The sequence below is a fragment of the Monodon monoceros genome, unplaced genomic scaffold (assembly GCF_005190385.1).
Source record: "Monodon monoceros isolate NGI ecotype Baffin Bay Population unplaced genomic scaffold, NGI_Narwhal_1 Super_Scaffold_18, whole genome shotgun sequence".
NCBI lineage: Eukaryota > Metazoa > Chordata > Mammalia > Artiodactyla > Monodontidae > Monodon > Monodon monoceros.
The window spans coordinates 31969359-31987646 of NW_021703774.1; the positions used below are offsets into that span (position 1 = coordinate 31969359).

The 18288-nt window shown below is 39.2% G+C and overlaps 1 protein-coding gene across 6 annotated transcripts in view; it reads left to right on the top strand.

Annotated features, from left to right (window-relative positions):
• Positions 1-18288, top strand: part of MDM4 (MDM4 regulator of p53) — a 34657-nt gene continuing 16369 nt past the window's right edge. Inside the window, exons 1-3 of one of the 6 annotated variants that reach the window (XM_029227572.1) lie at positions 1-126; positions 15621-15732; positions 17436-17510. In XM_029227572.1, coding sequence (XP_029083405.1) covers positions 15655-15732; positions 17436-17510 — 153 coding nt within the window. In that variant the 5' untranslated portion in view covers positions 1-126; positions 15621-15654. Of the gene's footprint in view, positions 127-303; positions 371-15227; positions 15494-15620; positions 15733-17435; positions 17511-18288 lie in introns of those variants that run through there. The other 5 variants (XM_029227576.1, XR_003794322.1, XM_029227573.1 and 2 more) reach the window with 5 other exon arrangements.

An 18288-nucleotide genomic window follows, 5' to 3' on the forward strand; every position in this document is an offset into this window, starting at 1 on the left:
GGCGAGGCCGGAAGTTGCGCCCTCACTACTCGCCGTTTCAAAATGCTGCTGAGGCCTTAGGGCCTGTGACTGACGCCCCCTCCCCCCCGGGCTCTGCGGGGGAGCGACTCATGGAGCGGCCGTAAGGTGTGGCTTTGGGGTTTAGTCGGCGGGGTGCCGGGAGGCCGGGGGTGGGAAGTGGAGAGTGGGGAGCGGGCGCGGCGCGGCCAGTTCTGCAGGCCCCGGAGCCGGGGTAGCCGGCGGGAGGAGCTAGAGGCGTGGGTGGCGGCGTGGGGACGGTCGCACAGGGCGGAAGAAGGGCTGGTGGAGGAAGGGTTATAAGATGAGAATCAGCAGAGGACAAAAATGGAGGTGCAGTGACGTGATGCAGGTCGGCCAACAGGTTACAAACCAAATCGAAATAGATTGACGATGCTTAATTGGGAGCAAAATATGAGGATGACTGAGGCACTTTGGAGGAAAGGTGGGAAAGAGGGAGGCGGAGAGAGTGACATTGAGGTGTCTTCAAGATTTTAAGGCAGTAATTTTCAGGGCTGCGGACCATCTGTCTGAGAGGCACTTGAGTGCTTTTTTGAAGAATGCTCACTTGGGGGCCACACCCAGACTTCCTCTAACAGAATACCAGGAGCTGGGGCTCGGGAATATGTATTTTAATCAGCACATTTCCCAGTTGATTTTTGTACACCCTCAAGTTTGAAAACCAGTGTTTTAAAGCGACACCCGGAGAAAATGCTGCTTCTGTTTTCCTTCATCCGGAAAGATCTATTAGTTACGAAGCTGCTCCGTGCTTTGGGATGTTGGCACGGGGAACAAGTATCAAAGATAACTTGGTACCTTTTGGTATTAAATTTTACTACATCTCAGTTTGGGTTTAGTCCCCTCCCTCCTCATACATTCCTGCTATGAAAAATTAATTTAGTTTAGAAGTATTTATTTCGGAATATTTTGTTTCACAGTACGGTCAGGATCACAATTTTTTATTTTAAAGTTTTTAAAAAAACTAAAATACTACTTGCCTGTTGTTAAAAAGAAAAAAAAAGCACACAGTACAGAAGTGTGTAAAGTTAATTGTCCATTAACGTGTCCCTAACCTGTCCCCTCCTCAAGCTAGCTACCCTTAACTGCTTGGTATTATGTCCTTCCTGACTTTTTCCACACATATTCGCATTTTTAAACAACAGTGGGGTCATTTTGTGTCTACTGTTCTGTACCTTAAGTTTTTCAAATAACATCAGGGACAGCTTTCCATAAAGTCTACATATAATATTTTCTTTTAAGGGCTTGCGTAGTATTGAATTACAGGGTTGTACAAGAATTTCTTTAACCAGCTCCCCATTGATGGATTTTTAGGTTGTTTCCTAGCATATTGTTTGTTTTGCAAACTGCTGGAGCACTCTTGCTACACACTTCACCTTTTTAGATGTGTAACAGACCTGGTAAGAACTAAAACAACATCTGAGTGGTAGTTTCTTTTTTAAAAGAAAACAGTTGGTTTTATTACTTTTACATATTTAGTTGAAAGACAATCAGACTGGTGTTTAGTAGAGGTCCTTAGGGCTTTAAAGAATTGATAAGAATGATTAGTTCTGCTGACTTCTGACAAGAAGCTTTTATTTTAATTAGTCTTTAAATCACAGTTATCTTCAAAGGTAGAGATTTGAAGATGAGGTGTAGGAGTCTTTTGGACTAAGTGTAGGGTAAAAACCACTCTTCTGTTATCATTGAGAGATGTATAAGACTGTTCCTTCTCTCTATGATTTCAATCCAGTAGGGGACACACATAAAGACATAAATATAATGTTGTGAGTGTTTTACTAGAGGTGCGGTGGCGTCATCAGCTTCCTTTGGGGAGTCAGAAAAGCCTTGATCAGGGAGGTAACTGGAATAGTATTTCCAAGATTACTAGTTTTTTCAAGATACAATAGATAAACACATGGAATTGTTGTCATTTCTTACACATTTGCTGTGTACCATTCAATAAGGTAATTAAAACCTATTGTTTTAATTTAATATTGTTTTTTCTATTTTCCCACCTTTTTAAGGAAATGTTTTAAAGTTTCACAGATGTGTCATTTTATTTACCTTTAAATATGTCAGGATGTAGCTCTTATCAGGTTAGGATTTTTAAAAAATTTACCACAGTGCCTTTCTACTACCATTTACAGCTTCTTAATAGTATCTAATACCTAGTACGTAATTCAAAATTTCCTGATTGTTTAGGAAAAAATGACATTTTACAGATGGCTTGTTTGAATTAGGACTTGAACAAGGTCCACACATTGTATTAGGGTAGTGTTTTTTAAGTCTCTATAACACTCTGTCCACTTCAACAATAATGCTGCACCCAAGACCCTGTAGAATTTCCTACATTCTGGATTTGGCTAATTGCCTGCTTTTAGTATTGTTTAGTTATTCCTCCATGCTCCATTTTTTCCCCCTACAAACACATATTAGTTAGATCTAGAAGCTTGATTAGATTTGGATTGGGGGTGGGGGGCCAAGAATACTTCATAGGAGGTACTGGGTGCTTCCTGTACACGATGTGTGAATGCTGCTCTTTCTAGAGATAAATTTGGCCAGTGGGTCAAATGCTGTAAGCCTGCTCAGTGTGTTTTTAAGTCCCCCCTTCCCCCAACCTTTCACTTTTATGGTTTTAACACTTATTAATGATTGTTGAGGAGATGACATTTAACTGGAGACTGGAAGGTTTAGGATGAGTCAGTCTTGTACAGAGAACTGTGTTCAAAATGAAGGAACAATGTGTGCAAAGGCCCGGTTTGAGAAACTAAAAGATCAGTGTGGATGAGGTGCAGGGAGTGCAGGGAAGAGCAGTGTAAGTTGGAAAGACTGGCAAGGTGCTGAGGGCCTAGGCTCTTTATTTTTCGAACAGTAGCAAGCACTGGAGCAGGGCCTGGCAGGGTAGGATTGTTTATTTTATTTTGGTTTTTTAATCCTTTTGGCTGTAGTGTGGAGTTTGGATTGAAGTGGGGTTAGAGAGACAGTTAAAGAGTCTATTGCAGTGACACAGGCAAGAAATAACATTTTTTGATTTGGGGAATTGATGGTGAAGATGAAGAGAGGGCGTGGTTTTGAAAGATTTAGGAGTTAAAATCCATAAAGTTTGATGATGTGATAATGGGGGAAGAGGGAGAGGTCAAGATGACTCTAACTTTCTGGTTTGAGAAACTGAATGCAAAAGGATAAGCTTTAGTCTTGGGCAAGTTATTTGACTTCTTTTTTTTTGCGGTACGCGGGCCTCTCACTGTTGTGGCCTCTCCCGTTGCGGACGCGCAGGCTCAGCGGCCATGGCTCACGGGCCCAGCCGCTCCGCGGCATGTGGGATCTTCCCGGACCGGGGCACGAACCCGTGTCCCCTGCATCGGCAGGCGGACTCTCAACCATTGCGCCACCAGGGAAGCCCTATTTGACTTCTTTAAGCCTCAGTTTTCTGTATTAAGGAGAGGCTAACAGTACCTAACCCTGTTGCACTCAAAACAGATTCCAGGTGAAAAAGGGACAAGATCTTGCTTTGGGTTCAGAGCCCATCAACTGACTTCATTTCTCACATACATCCGAGAACAGTTCCTTTCCTCATGATATTTTTCTCTCCTATTCTTTCCAGTGTTCTCCCATTTTAAAGTCCTCCCACTGCTATTGCCATTCCCTCGCATTCCTCCTCTGCCTTGCAATCAAAAGTAATTTGTCTTTCTCTGAACTTCTATGGCCCTTAAATCAGTATCTTTTTAATGTACAACACTTTCTACCAGATGTTAAACCCTTATTGAGGTTTAAATTCTTCAGAGCTGCCAAGCGGTCAAGTCTTGTTCCTACTAAGATGCTGAACTGGCATGACTGCTGACTCCTTTCTCTCAAATCATCCCTAGAGGGACTATAAAAGGAAAATACTGTGAGAAACAAATGGGTGATGTGGACTTTTTTGAGCTGCTTTGTGGGGTGGAGGTGGGGGTTGGGGGAGGGTGGGTCTTTGGCCTAGGACAGGAGTCAGGCAGGCATAGCTGTAGGAGAATAAAACTGTGGAAGAAGGGAACTATTGGAATACTGCTCTAGTTGCTCTCCTGCCTCATTACTTTGGAATTACCTTTTTCTACACTTGCTGTGACTCAACCCTAGTCCAGCTTTCCTTAAGAGCAAATCAGGGCATTACAGAAGCATATACTTGTGAGGAGGAGTTGAGAAAAAAAACAAGTGATGACTGACTTTAGGCAGTCACTTCTCTGTCCGTTACCTTCTTAATTCTTAGGTCTCCCCAAATCCCTATCATAATGCTGTATCTCCCTGGGGAACAAAAGGTGAATCCTTGGTCTGAGCTGTGATTGTATGGGATGGATAGTGATTGTGGTTATCTGGTGCTTGGGATTTTCTACTTTAGTGTTCATTTCCTACCTTACTCCAGCTTACTGTGGCTGATTTTGGCTGGAATTTGGTCTTCTCCCTTATGCTTTGCCAATCAGAATAGCTGCTGTCCTCTAGGGAAAAATAACAGTGTTGAAGAGCACAGGTATTTCAATAGGAGAACAATATATAGGCTTCATTGGCACATAAGTAATAGAACAGATGGATCAAGAGTTTAAAGTTAGGGCTTCCCTGGTGGCTTAGTGGTTAAGAATCTGCCTGCCAATGCAGGGGACACAGGTGTGAGCCCTGGTCTGGGAAGATCCCACATGCCGTGGAGCAACTAAGCCCATGCGCCATGACTACTGAGCCTGTGTGCCACAACTACTGAGCCTGTGTGCTACAACTACTGAAGCCCGTGCACCTAGAGCCCGTGCTTCGCAACAAGAGAAGCCACTGCGATGAGTAGCCCTCTCTCGCTGCAACTAGAGAAGGCCTGTGCACAGCAATGAAGACCCAATGCAGCCAAAAATAAATAAATAAATAAAATAAAATTTAAAAAAAAGTTTAAAGTTAGACTGATAATCATTCTAGAGGAAGTAGGGATGATATTAACAACTTGAAACAAGAATAAGCAGAGGCTGATAGAACCAAGCAGAAATAGTAGCCTTGAAAAATATAGTGGTTGAAATAAAGAACATCACATCAGATGGGTGTAACAGAATGGATACAATTGAGTGAATTAGAATTCTTGATTGAGGAAATCTCCCAGAACAAAGGAGAAAAGGACAAAGAAAAAAACATATAAATGAAAAGTTAAAAGATAAGGAGAATAGATCTAGAGGTACTCACATCTGAATAACAGGAATCTTAGAGAAATAAAAATGGAAAGGAGGAAGTATTGAAGAAATAATGGAAAAATTGTTCTCTTTTAGAATTAAAAAGGAAAAAGAAAGTCCCCAGATGGAAGGGTTTCTTAGAGTGCTAAAAATAAGAGGTCAGGAAAAACTCACTTCTAGACATATTATAGTGAAATTTAAGTGTATCACAGCAAAAGAAAATTGTAGGAGCCTCAGAGAGAAAGAACAGATCACACACAAAGGAGCAAAAATTGAATTGACATCAGAGTTTTGAACAACATCGCTAAATGCAAGAAGACAAGAGTGTTTTTAGGGTTTTGTAGGGAAACTTAGAGTTTTATACCTAACCACATTTATTTAAATAGGAGGGGATGATACAGATATTTTCAGGCATATGAAGTATTGGAAGCCTTGCCACCTAAAGGCCCACATTGAAGACAGTTCTAGGTGAAGTACTGAGAGATTCAAATCCAGAAAATGTTACAAGAGATATATGAAATAAAGGTAATCAGATACCTTGTTATCATTTATTGTTGTAAAGGCTAAGGCCAAAGGGGGAAAAAAAAAGAGAGAAAAGGAAAATTCAAGAGAGGGGAAAAGATATCTGCCCCAGAATTTAAAGTCCAAATGATGTCATGCTGAAGTTCATATCTTATTAGCAGGGAGACAGAGATACAATTTTAAGAAAGGTAAAAGGAAGAGTAGGACAAACTGGAATGCTAAATTCAGATGGTAGAGACAGGGAGTTCCCTGGTGGTCCAACGGTTAAGACTTGGAGCTCCCAGTGCAGGGGCCGGGGTTCGATCCCTGGTCAGGGAACTAGATCCCGCATGCCACAACTGAAAGATCCCAAGTTCCACAACTAAGACCCGGTGCAGCCAAATAAATAAATAAATATGAAAAAAAAAAAAAGTGGGGGAGACTTCCCTGATGGCACAGTGGTGAAGACTCCATGCTCCCAATGCAGGGGGCCCAGGTCCCATCCCTGGTCAGGGAACTAGGTCCCACATGCGTGCCGCAACTAAGAGTTTGCGTGCCGCAACTAAGAGTTTGCATGCCGCAACAAAGGAGCCCACGTGCTGCAACTACGGAGCTCGTGAGCCACAACTAAGGAGCCCACCTGGTGCAACCAAATAATAAGTAAATATTTAAAAAAAAAAAAGAAGAAAGAAACTCTTTGGAAATTCCAAAACTTGTTCTTAAAAAAAAAAGAAAAGAAAAAAGATGAAAGAGAAGATTTATGGACATCAATTACATTAAATGGACTAAATTCACCAAAGATAAAAATTGACAAATTGGATTAAAATCAAAATCCAGATATATGCTTTTTACAAGGGCACGCCAAAAGTTTAAGGGCATGCAAAAATTGAAATTAAAAGATTGGGGAAATACATACCTGGAAGTACTAACTAAAAGAAAGTTGGCATGACCATACTAATACAAGATAAAATATACTTTAAGACAGAATGTCTTAATTGGGATGGAAAGAAACACTACATAATTATAATCACTATATATTAATCACTCACCAAGAAGATATAGCAGTTTAAAGCATGAATGCCTCTGATTAAAAATCCTTACAACAGATGAAGTGAAATTGGTAGAACTACACTGGGATCAATGGAGAAATCCACCATCATGGTGGGAGATTTCATTACATCTCTTAATTAATTGTATGTCAAGCTGACAGATTGGCAGAAATAGAAGAGTAAAAAACCAGCAAGCTTAACCTAATGAACATAGAGTTTTGCACGCATTTAGTATGGAATTGATCATCAACTAGACCATGGTGAAAGCCGTAACAATTTCAAAGATCAAGTTTTATGCAGAGGGTGATCTCTCCCACTGTGTTGCTAAATTAGTGGTTAATCACAAAAACATACATTTGAGAAATACATTATACATAGGCATAGCTATATAATTCATGGATTAAATAAATTATGGAAATTTAAAAATACCTACAGCTGAATGAGAATGAAGACTTTATATATCAAAACCTATGAGCTGAATAAAGAAGTAGTGCTGGGGTAGGAGGGGGAAGGAATTTTTAGCCTTAAATATTCAATTATAAAAGGAGTAAACTGTGTCTAATTTATAATAATCAGGAAATGAACAGAATAAATTTTTTAAAGTAGAAGAAGTAATAAGATATGTTAATATCACGAATGGAAAGAAGGATGCAACCGTCCACTAAATAAAGATGAAAAGAATGCTATCAACTATATGCCAGCAATTTTGAAGACTTAGACAAAATGGAAGAAGAAAAAAGCTTGAATAATCTAATATTTATTAAGCTAAAGCGGCAATTAAAAATCTTCCCACAGGACTTCCCTGGTGGCGCAGTGGTTAAGAATCTGCCTGCCAATGCAGGGGACACGGGTTTGAGCCCTGCTTCAGGAAGATCCCACGTGCTACGGGGCAACTAAGCACTTGTGCCACAACTACTGAGCCTGCGCTCTAGAGCCCATGAGCCACAACTGCTGAGCCCGTGTGCCACAACTACTGAAGCCCGCGCACCTAGAGCCTGTGCTCTGCACCAAAGAGAAGCCACCACAATGAGAAGCCTGTGCACCACAACGAAGAGTAGCCCTTGCTCGCTGCAGCTAGAGAAAGACCGCGCACAGCAGCGAAGACCTAACACAGCCATAAATACATACATACATAAATCTTGCCACAAAGAAAGCACTGGGTTTTATAAGTTTTATAAGTTTTATAGGTCAGAAATCTTTCAAAGACTAGAACATCTCAATTTTGTTATAGAATTTTTTTTCAGGCAGTAGACAAATAGGGACTATTTGCCAGCTAACCCTGACATCCAAATGAGACAAAAACTTGACAGTGGAAAATAACAGACTTATTTCATTCACCCGTAGAGACTTTACAACCTAAACAAAATATTAGCAAATCAAAACCAACAATATGCAAAAAAGGATAATATCCAAAACCAAGTTGGATTTATCTCAGGTGTGCAAGGATATCTATATTAGAAAATCCATAAATGAAATTCAAAATTTACCACATTAATAGATTAAAAAACCAAAAAAATCATGATCGTTTTAATAGGTGCAGAAAAAGCATTTTCTAAATCACTCTTCCATGATATAATCCTTTTTTTAAAAAAATTTATTTTGTTGAAGTATAGTTGATTTACAATGTTGTGTTAGTTTCAGGTGTACAACACAGTGATTCAGTTATATATATATTCTTTTTCAGATTCTTTTCCCTTACTGGTTATTACAAAATGCTGAGTATAGTTCCCTGTGCTATACAGTGGGGCCTTGTTATCTATTTTGTATGTAGTAGTGTGTATGTCCATGATATAGTCTTCTTTTTTTAAATTTTTTTAAACCACATTAAAAAAATTTATTTATTTGGTTGCACTGGGTCTTAGTTGTGGCAGGTGGGCTCCTTAGTTGTGTCATTCGAACTCTTAGTTGCAGCATGTATATGGGATCTGGTTCCCTGATCAGGGATCAAACCCTGACCCCCCTGCATTGGGAACTCGGGATCTTATCCACTGTGCCACTGGGGAGGTCCCCATGATATATTCTTAATGAGGAGCAAAAGGAACCCTTTCAAGATGATAAAGAATAACCATAAGAAAAAAATAGAGAAAACATCTTATGTAGGGAAACATTAGAAGCACTCCCTTTAAAATCAGAGACAAAAATGCCTGATAGCGTGTGTACTCAACATTGTATTGACAGTCCTAAGCAGTAATGTAAGATGAGTAGAAGAAATTAGAGGCACAAGAATTGGAAAGGAAGGAATAAAATTTTATCTGCAGGTGATATGGTCATTTACATAGAAAACAGAAGGATCCGCAGGCAAGTTATTAAAAATAATTATGTAAGTTTAGCAGGTGACTGGATATAAGATTATTGAAAGTCACTTGTATTTCTGTACGTATGCAAAAACCACTAAAAAGCAGTGAAGGAGAAGGCATCACAGTAGTATCAATATCAACTTTAGAAATCAGTCTAACACAAATGTGCTAGACCTCTAAAGGGAAAATTGTACAACTTTTCTAAGAGATACTAAATAAGATCTTAATAGAGGAATATGTCATGTTAATGAATTGACAAACAGTTTGATCTATATATTAAATGTAATTTCATTCATAATCCCAACAGGGATTTTCATGAAACTCGATGATGCTAAATTTTATGTAGAAGAGTTAAGGACCCAAGAATAGCTGGTCACTTCTAAAAAGGAATGGGAGGGGAAGACTTGCCCTGTGGGATGGCAAGACTCCTGATAAGATATAAGAATTAAGATAGTGTCGGGGGCTTCCCTGGTGGAGCAGTGGTTAAGAATCTGCCTGCCAATGCAGGGGACACAGGTTCAAGCCCTGGTCCGGGAAGATCCCACATGCTGCCGAGCAACTAAGCCCGTGAGTCACAACTACTGAGCCTGTGCTTTAGAGCTGGCGAGCCACAACTACTGAAGCCCACGCACCTAGAGCCTGTGCTCTGCAACAAGAGAAGCCACGGCAATGAGAAGCCCGCGCACCGCAACAAAGAGTAGCCCCCGCTTGCTGCAACTAGAGAAAAGCCCGCGTGCAGCAACGAAGACCCAACGCAGCCAAAAAAACTTTAAAAAGTAAATTTTAAAAAAAAGTGTCAAATTGTATAGACAGGAAGATCAGACCAGTGGACTAGAATAGAAAACTCATAAACACTCATGCATGTTGATACAGAACAAAGGTGGCTGTCAGTCAAGAAGGTCATGTTCAATAAATTGAGCTCGGAAAAAAATGGCCATCCATATAGAAAAAGAATAAAACTGACCTCTAAAAAGAAAAAAGTCAACTCTAGACGGATTAAGGGTTTAAATGTCATAAACAAAAATTTAAAAGTTTTAGTAGACATCCCCCTCCCACACACACACAAATCTTAGTAGACACTCTAGGTGAAAATGAGACCTTGGAGAGTAAAAGATTGTTTAACCCAGGCAGAGATCATTGACTAAAAAATAGAAGATTGATAAATATAAATTTGACTTAATTAAAATTAAGTTTTTGCTCAAAAAGATTTTTCCACCTTCTAGAAAATGGAAAGGAGATTAAAAATTGGGAGAAGATATTTGCAGGACATCCAATTGACAAAGGGTTAATATTAAAAATATATAAAGAACTATTACAAATCAGTAAGTATAACAAAATCAATTAGAAAAGTGTGTAAAAGACAACACATTTCACAGAAGAGGAAACATATGGCTGATAAGCATGTAAAGAGATAGCATCATTAGTGATCAGGGAACTGTAGACCAAGTGCATACCTATTTGATTGGGAAAAATTAAAAAGTCTTAGGACATTAGATGTTGGAAAGGAGGTAGATTCACAGGGTATCTTATACATTGCTGATAGGATTATAAATTGGTACAAACACTTTGAGGACAGTTTGGTGTCAGATCCTAAAGTTGAATATTCATATATGCTATAACCCAGCAATCTGTCTTGTAGATATGCCCATGAGATACTTTTTGGCAGATATAGAAGAACGTTAATAGCACTATTCATGATAGTGAAAGCCTAGAAACAACTCAAATGTCCATCACACACTGGAAATATACAGCAAAGTAAATAAAGAATAAAATATGACATGGATGAACATTGAAAACATTGTGCTAAAGGAAATAAGCCAGACACAAGGACAAATATTGTATGATTTCATTTATATGAGGTACCTAGAATGGGCATATTCATAGAGACAGAAAGTAGGGTAGTGGTTACCAGGGTCTCTGGGGAGAGGGGATAGTGAGGAGTTACTGTTTTATGAGTACAGAGTTTCAGTTTGTGGTGATGAAAAAGTTCTGGTGATGGATAGTGGTGATGGTGTACAACATTGTGAATGTACTTCATGTCACTGAATTGTAAATTTAAAAATGGTAATGGGGTAGGGAAGGGAAGGACTGGGAGTTTGGGATTAGCAGATGCAAATTATTATATATAGGATGGATAAACAACAAGGTCCTACTGTATAGCACAGGGAACTGTATTCAGTATCCTGTGATAAACCATAAGGAAAAGAATATGAAAAAGAATTTATATATGTATAACCGAGTCACTTTGCTGTACAGCAGAAATTAAACACAACATTGTAAATCAACTATTCTTCAATAAAATTTTAAAAAATGGTAAATTTTATGTTAGATGAAGGAACTCAAGTGACACGGAAGTAGGAATTTATTTTAGTGAAACAAAAATTCCTAAAATTCCATACAACATACTTCCTTTTTTGTGAGTTAAAAGCAGCTAAACTGAAAATATGTACTTTTTAGGATTCCATTTTGATGCAGTAAAGTGCATAAAAAGGAAGGGAAGAAAATCAAAACAATTCAGGATGATTGTTGGGAGGAGGCAGGGGAATGGGAGGGGGAATCTTATGGGTAAATATAGACTGTTGCCAGAGTCCTAGTTTGTGGATGTTTATTGCATTATTAAGAAAACTCAAGTAAAAGTGGGCCATGTGTGGATGAACAATGAGAGTATGTATTGAAGGAAAGAATTGTGATTAATTCTGTGTACTTGAAGTCTAATGGGAAAAAAATATTGCTAAGTGGGGACTTCAGAGCTGTTCTGAGTTTAAAATCTTGACTTCAGCAGTTTCCTAATTGTGTGATCTTGGGCAAATAATGTCCCTGTGCTTCTCTTGCTTCATTTATAAAGTAAGGATAATAATAGTGCCTACATCATAGGATTATTTAAGTATTAAACGGATTAATATACGTGCTGGTACAGATTAAGCTCTATATAAGTCTTTGCCATTTATTTCTTATAATGCTATGTGCTGAGTTCTGTGGGATGAACATCCCATTCTATGCGTTGGTTCTGGTGGTCTCGCTTGTAGTCTGTCATGCAGCTGGAGTTAGGTGTCACCTGAGGCTGGAATGTCCCAAGATGTGTGATACTTTGGAGGGTATGGTTGGAAAGCTGAGCTCAGCTGGATGACTGAGCCTCTCCACGTGGCCTTTTTGTGTGGTCACCAGTAGAGTAGCAAGTTGGGAGATGTGGTTTATTGGGGGCCATTTTTGGAAACTGTCCAAACTATTATTAATATTTGTATCCATCGTGTTGTTCTACTATGTACATAATTGACAGTTTAGGCACTGGGGATATATTAATGAACAAATAAATAGAAATCTCTTCCCACTTACAGCTTATGTTTTACATGATAAAAATTAAAATGTATATGCTGTGTTGGTTGGTAACAAGGACAGTGAAGAAAAGAAGAATAAAGCAGGGAAGGAGATAGGGAATACTGGGGGTTGGGAGTTGCAGTTTTTAAAATGTGTGGTCACATTTAAAATGTGTGGCCTCATTGATAAAATGACATTTTGAGCAAAGACAAAAGGAGGAGGTTAGGAGCCAGAGGGGCAAGGGTGGAAGCAAGAAAACCTTTAGGAGCTAAGGCAGTTCAGAGATGGGCAGTTTGGTTAGTGTAGTAATAACGGAGGTAGTGAGAAATGGTTTGATTTTGGATATATATTGAAGATAGAGCTTCAGAATTTATTCATAGACTGGGTGTGAAGTGTGAGAAAAAAAAGGAATTGAGGATAACTTCACGGTCATTGACCTGAGCAACTGGAAGGATGGAGCTGCCATTTAATGAGATGGGGGAGACTATAGCACTAGCAGGTTTAGGGAGATGAGGTGTTTTTTGTTTTTGTTTAATTTTTGAATTTTATTTTATTTATGTTTTTATACAGCAGGTTCTTATTAGTCATCAATTTTATACACATCAGTGTATACATGTCAATCCCAATTGCCCACTTCATCACATCACCCCCCCCACCACCGCTTTCCCCCCTTGGTGTCCATACGTTTGTTCCCAAGATGAGGTTTTTTTTTAAATAAGGTTTGAAATGCCAGTTAAAAGCCAGCTGCTTTAAAATGACAAGTTATGGGACTTCCCTTGTGGCACAGTGGTTAAGAATCCGCCTGCCAGTGCAGGGGACACAGGTTTGAGCCCTGGTCCAGGAAGATCCCACATGCCACGGAGCAACTAAGCCCATGCGCCACAACTACTGAGCCTGTGTGCCACAGCTACTGAAGCCCAAGCACCTAGAGCCTGTGCTCCACAACAAGAGAAGCCACTGCAATGAGAAACCCACGCACCGCAACGAGAGTAGCCCCCGCTCGCCACAACTAGAGAAAGCCCACGAGTAGCAACGAAGACCCAGCGCAGCCAAAAAATAAACAAACAAATAAATAAATTTACAAAAAACCCTACAAGTTATGCTTGTATCCTGTTTGACTTCCCATTTTGTAGCAAGGGAGGCTGATAGAAGTGTTGCAGAAAGAGAGTGGGGCATGAGAGGGTGGTCATGTCCCAGGTCTCAGGCAAGTCCGAGTATGCGTTCTTGGCTTTGCGCAGGAAAGAATTCAAGAGCAAGCCGTAGTAAAATGAAAGATGATTTATTCAGGGAGAAACACACTCCGTAGAGAGAGTGTGGGCCATCTCGGAAGGTGAGAGAGGCACCAGGGTATGGGGTTCTCAGTTTTTATAGGGGTGGGTAATATCATAGGCTAATGAGGGGGAGGAGTATTCCAGCTATTTTGGGGAAGGGGTGGGGATTTTCAGGAATTGGGCCACCAATTTTTGACCTTTATGGTTGGCCTTAGAACTGTCATGGTACCTGTGGGTGTGTCATTTAGCTTGCTGATGTGTTACAATGAGTGTATACTGAGGCTCAAGGTCTAGTGGAAGTCGACTTGTCCTCCATCTTGGACCTAGTTTATTCTTAGGCTGTGCCATTCTTTCAAAGGTTGTGTTGCAGGAAGGGGGACCCCTTCCAGGGCCCGAGAGTGGGCTCTTGTCTAACACTCAGAAATGAATTGTCTGAGTAGACACACGTGCTGACAAAGCAAGAGACTTCATTGGGAAGGGACTCCCGGGCAGAGTAGGAGGGTAAGGGAACCCAGGAGGACTGCTCTGCCACAAGTGGCTTTCAGTCTTGGGTTTTATGGTGATGGGATTAGTTTCCGGGTTGGCCAGTCATTTTGACTCAGGGTCCTTTCTGGTGGTGCGCAACCGCTCAGCCAAGATGGATTCCAGCGAGGAGGATTCTAGGAGGTTAGTAGGACATGTGGACTGGCGTCTCCTCTCTCCTCTTGACCTTTCCCATATTATTCCGGTTGGTGGTGGCTTGGTAGTTCCTTACCAAGGATCTCCTGTCCTAAAATAACTCACGCAAAGTGTTACTGCTTTGCTTGGCCAGGGTGGGCGGTTTCAGTCAGTGTTTTACCTAACAGTTGTGCCCTGCCCCCTTCCTGTCTCAGAAGGGGGGTTGAATTTATACTTTGTTGTCGTTAATAAGTCTTATCAGAAGAGTGAGGAACCTTGTTAGCTGTAAACCAGACTCTGTTGATTTTTTTTTTTTTACAATGTGGACCAGTTTTTAAGTCTTTATTGAATTTGTTACAATATTGCTTCTGTTTTATGTTTTGGATTTTTGATGGGGAGGCATGTGGGATCTTAGCTCCCCGACCAGGGATCGAACCCACACCCCCCTCATTGGAAGGCGAAGTCTTAATCACTGGACTGCCAGAGAAGTCCCCAGGCTCTGTTGATTTTTTTATTTATAAATTTCACTGACTTTTGTCACCTTTTTACTAGAAAAAGTTCTGAAGGTAAACTCAAGTTTATTTAAAATTTTATTTTCCTTCTCTATAGCTTTTTTTTTTTTTTAAGGACAAAAGTTAAAAGGTGAAAAACTTTAATTAAACCTTACCCTTTATTTCAGTTCATGCTATATCTTTCCTTTGATGATGTATGTCCACCTTGGTTCAACCCATTTTATAGGTATTTAGGTATTTACTCTTTTTAGGTATTTACTCTTTGGGCTTGGCACATTTTAAAAGCTGCTTTAACTGATACTGAATATTTTGACTCTGACTTTCCTGTGGTCTCTTGCCAAGACATGTTGCAACATGTTGCAGAGGTTTTCCTTGGTGCTCTTGGAGTCTTTAAATCTATTACTTAATCTTGGTAATTCCCCCAGCCCTGCATCTGTCTCCTAGGGGGTGCTCTTGAGCACTGTCCAAGAGAGGAGGAGATACCAGAGAACTGGGGAGGTAATGATTGCAAATTTCACTTTCAGCTAAAACAGTTTACTCATTATCATCAGTGTAGAGATTGGAGCATGCCTGAACCTGTTTCTCTTGCAGGCTTCACTTGAGGGAAGTATAGATGGTTCTTACTCTTAGTGAAGCTCCAGTTTTTTGCAGGATCTGAACTAGAAAGTGATCAGAAGGGTAACAAGAACCTCAGCATGGGTACATTGCACTTGTGTAGGGTGCTGTGATATATGTGTTTCTTTTACTTCTGCTGGTTGCTTTTTTTGTAAATCCTAAAGAGAATTTTCTACTTTAGAAGAGATTTTTACAGTTTTTTTCCTTTTAGATTTATCAGCAGACTTCATTTCACCACTGCCAAAATGACAACATTTTCCACCTCTGCCCATTGTTCAACATCTGACAGTGCTTGCAGGATCTCTCCAGAACAAACCAATCAGGTAACTTATTTTTAGGCATTCTTATTTTTCTTTAAGTTTTTAAAAATTAAATTGGGTCATGTAACTGACTTCACTGACTGTAGGATTTCATTCAGAGCAGAAAAGATTCCTTTTTTAAATGTCATATTAGGGAAACTAGTAAACAGTATCAATGCTTATAAATTTGAATTGATCATTGATTAAATAAATACTTGGAGGTTACAGATTGCTTGAAATGGCACATTTTAAACACCTATCCTGTTTTAGGGTATGGATGGCTAGTGGAGGATTTGGGGCCAAGTTATATATTTGTCTTCCTTCTCACTTCATTGTATATAGTTTGTTTTCTTTAAAAATCAGTTTTAAATTGTAAATATAGTAAGTGTATTCTTATAAAAAATTCAGTCTTTATCATGTATTTATAAAGTATTTATCTGTAGAGACTACTTTGATCATCTCCTCCCTTCTTCTGCCTAAGTCCCTTCCCCCTGAGATAACACTATTATCAATTTGGTGTGTCTTGTTCCAGATCTTTTCCTCTAACATAAAATACATAATTTTGTTTTGTGGTTTCATAAACATTGCACCATATATATATTATGTACCTTAATTTATGATAAAGATGGAATTTGATTTGATGGGGGAAAATGTGGCTTATGTAATAAATGGTTTTGACTTAATTGGCCATCCCTGAAAGGAAGCAAATGAAGACCTCAAACCTTGTACAAAAACAAATTCCAGAGAGATAAAGATTTAAATGTAAAAAGTTAAATGATAAAAAATATTAGAAGAAAATTTAGGAAGTATTTTGAAACTTTAGAATAAGAGAGACCTTAAATAAGACAAAACCAAGGAGGGACTTCCCTGCTGGTGCAGTGGCTAAGGCTCCATGCTCCCAATGCAGGGGGCCCAGGTTTGATCCCTGGTCAGGGAACTAGATCCCACATGCATGCCGCAACTAAGAGTTCGCATGCCACAACTAAGTAGCCCGCCTACCACAACCAGTGCAACCAAAAAAATAAATATTAAAAAAAAAAAAAAAAGACAAAACCAAGGAGGCTGTAAGAGGATGAGAGAGACAAATTTGATCATATAAAATGAAAAAAATTAAATTCTGTGACTAAAGACAGACTGTATAATCAGAGTCAAGAGATGGCAAACAGAGTCACTATTCCTTGTATGTATATACCACATCTCGTTTATCCATTCATCTGTCAATGGTATTTAGGTTGTTTCCATCTTTTGGCTATTATGAATAATGCTGCCATGAACAGCGGTGTACAAATATTTGTTTGAGTCCCTGGTTTTGGTTCTTTTGGATATATACCTAGGAGTGGAACTGCTGGGTCATATGGTAATTCTATGCTTAACTCTTTGAGTAACTGCCAAACCGTTTTTCACAGTAGCTGCACCATTTTACATCCCCCCTAGCAGTGCTCAAGGGTTCCAGTTCCTTTACATCCTCGCCAACACTCGTTATTTTTTTTCTTTTCTTTTTTCCTGTTATTATAGCCATCCTAGTGGGTGTGAATGTGCTGCCTTTTGAAAATGTGATTTTTCAGGAAGTTAACAAGTAATAGACTGATCTTCTGTAGTTATTAGATGCTAAGTATGAACCAGGGTTTGTTAAAAAAAAAAGTTTAAGGAGATTTGTTTTTCCCTTGGGGCTCAGAAACCAGTCTAATTGAAATGTAAATAGCAAATTTATTTTATGTTTATATCAGGTACGACCAAAACTGCCACTTCTGAAGATTTTGCAGGCAGCAGGTGCACAAGGTGAAATGTTCACTGTTAAAGAGGTAAGCCATCAAAGAAAATTCTCAGCTTAAAGAAAAGCTGAGAAGTATAATAGAAGCCTATGAATGTATAGTTCTGAAATCAGGCCTAAGAAAGGAAGTTCTATTCCTGTGGTACTGGAGAGGCATCTTTTGTTGTATTTTAAAGACCATCGAGGGACTTCCCTGGCGGTCCAGTAGTTAGGACTCCGTGCTTCCACTGCAGGGGGCATGGGTTTGATTCCTGGTTGGGGAACTAAAATCCAGCAAGCCGCATGGTGTGGCCAAAAAAAAAAAAAAAAAAAAAGACACTGTCTATGATTTACAAGATATGCTGTGAGGCAGGAATTAAATGCAGTAGTTTTTCATTATAAATCTGTCAGATACTCTTTTGAGCACTATGAGTTATTTTAAACATGCATTTAAATAACTTATTTAGTTTCTAAAGTTTTCTTTTAACACAGAAACAAATTGAATTCTTTAAGTGGAAAAGACTCAGTATTAAAATGTTAATCTCTTTGAACTGCTTGGATTTAGTAGGGTGAAGATCGAACCCTTCTTAAACAGAGGAAACAAAATTCTCAAGCTTCTTTTTGACTTTTCATAAAAGCTGTTAGCAATGCTATGCTCCTGAGTCATTCTACCTCTCAAGGAAACAAATCTGGAGGCATTTCAGATTTTCTTGAATACTCATATTTCTTTTATCATTTTAAATTAAGTTTGTCATTTTGGACTTTGTATCTAAAATTCTGGTAAGACTTTTTTCCAAACTGTTACTAAAGTGTGGATTTTTATATCAATA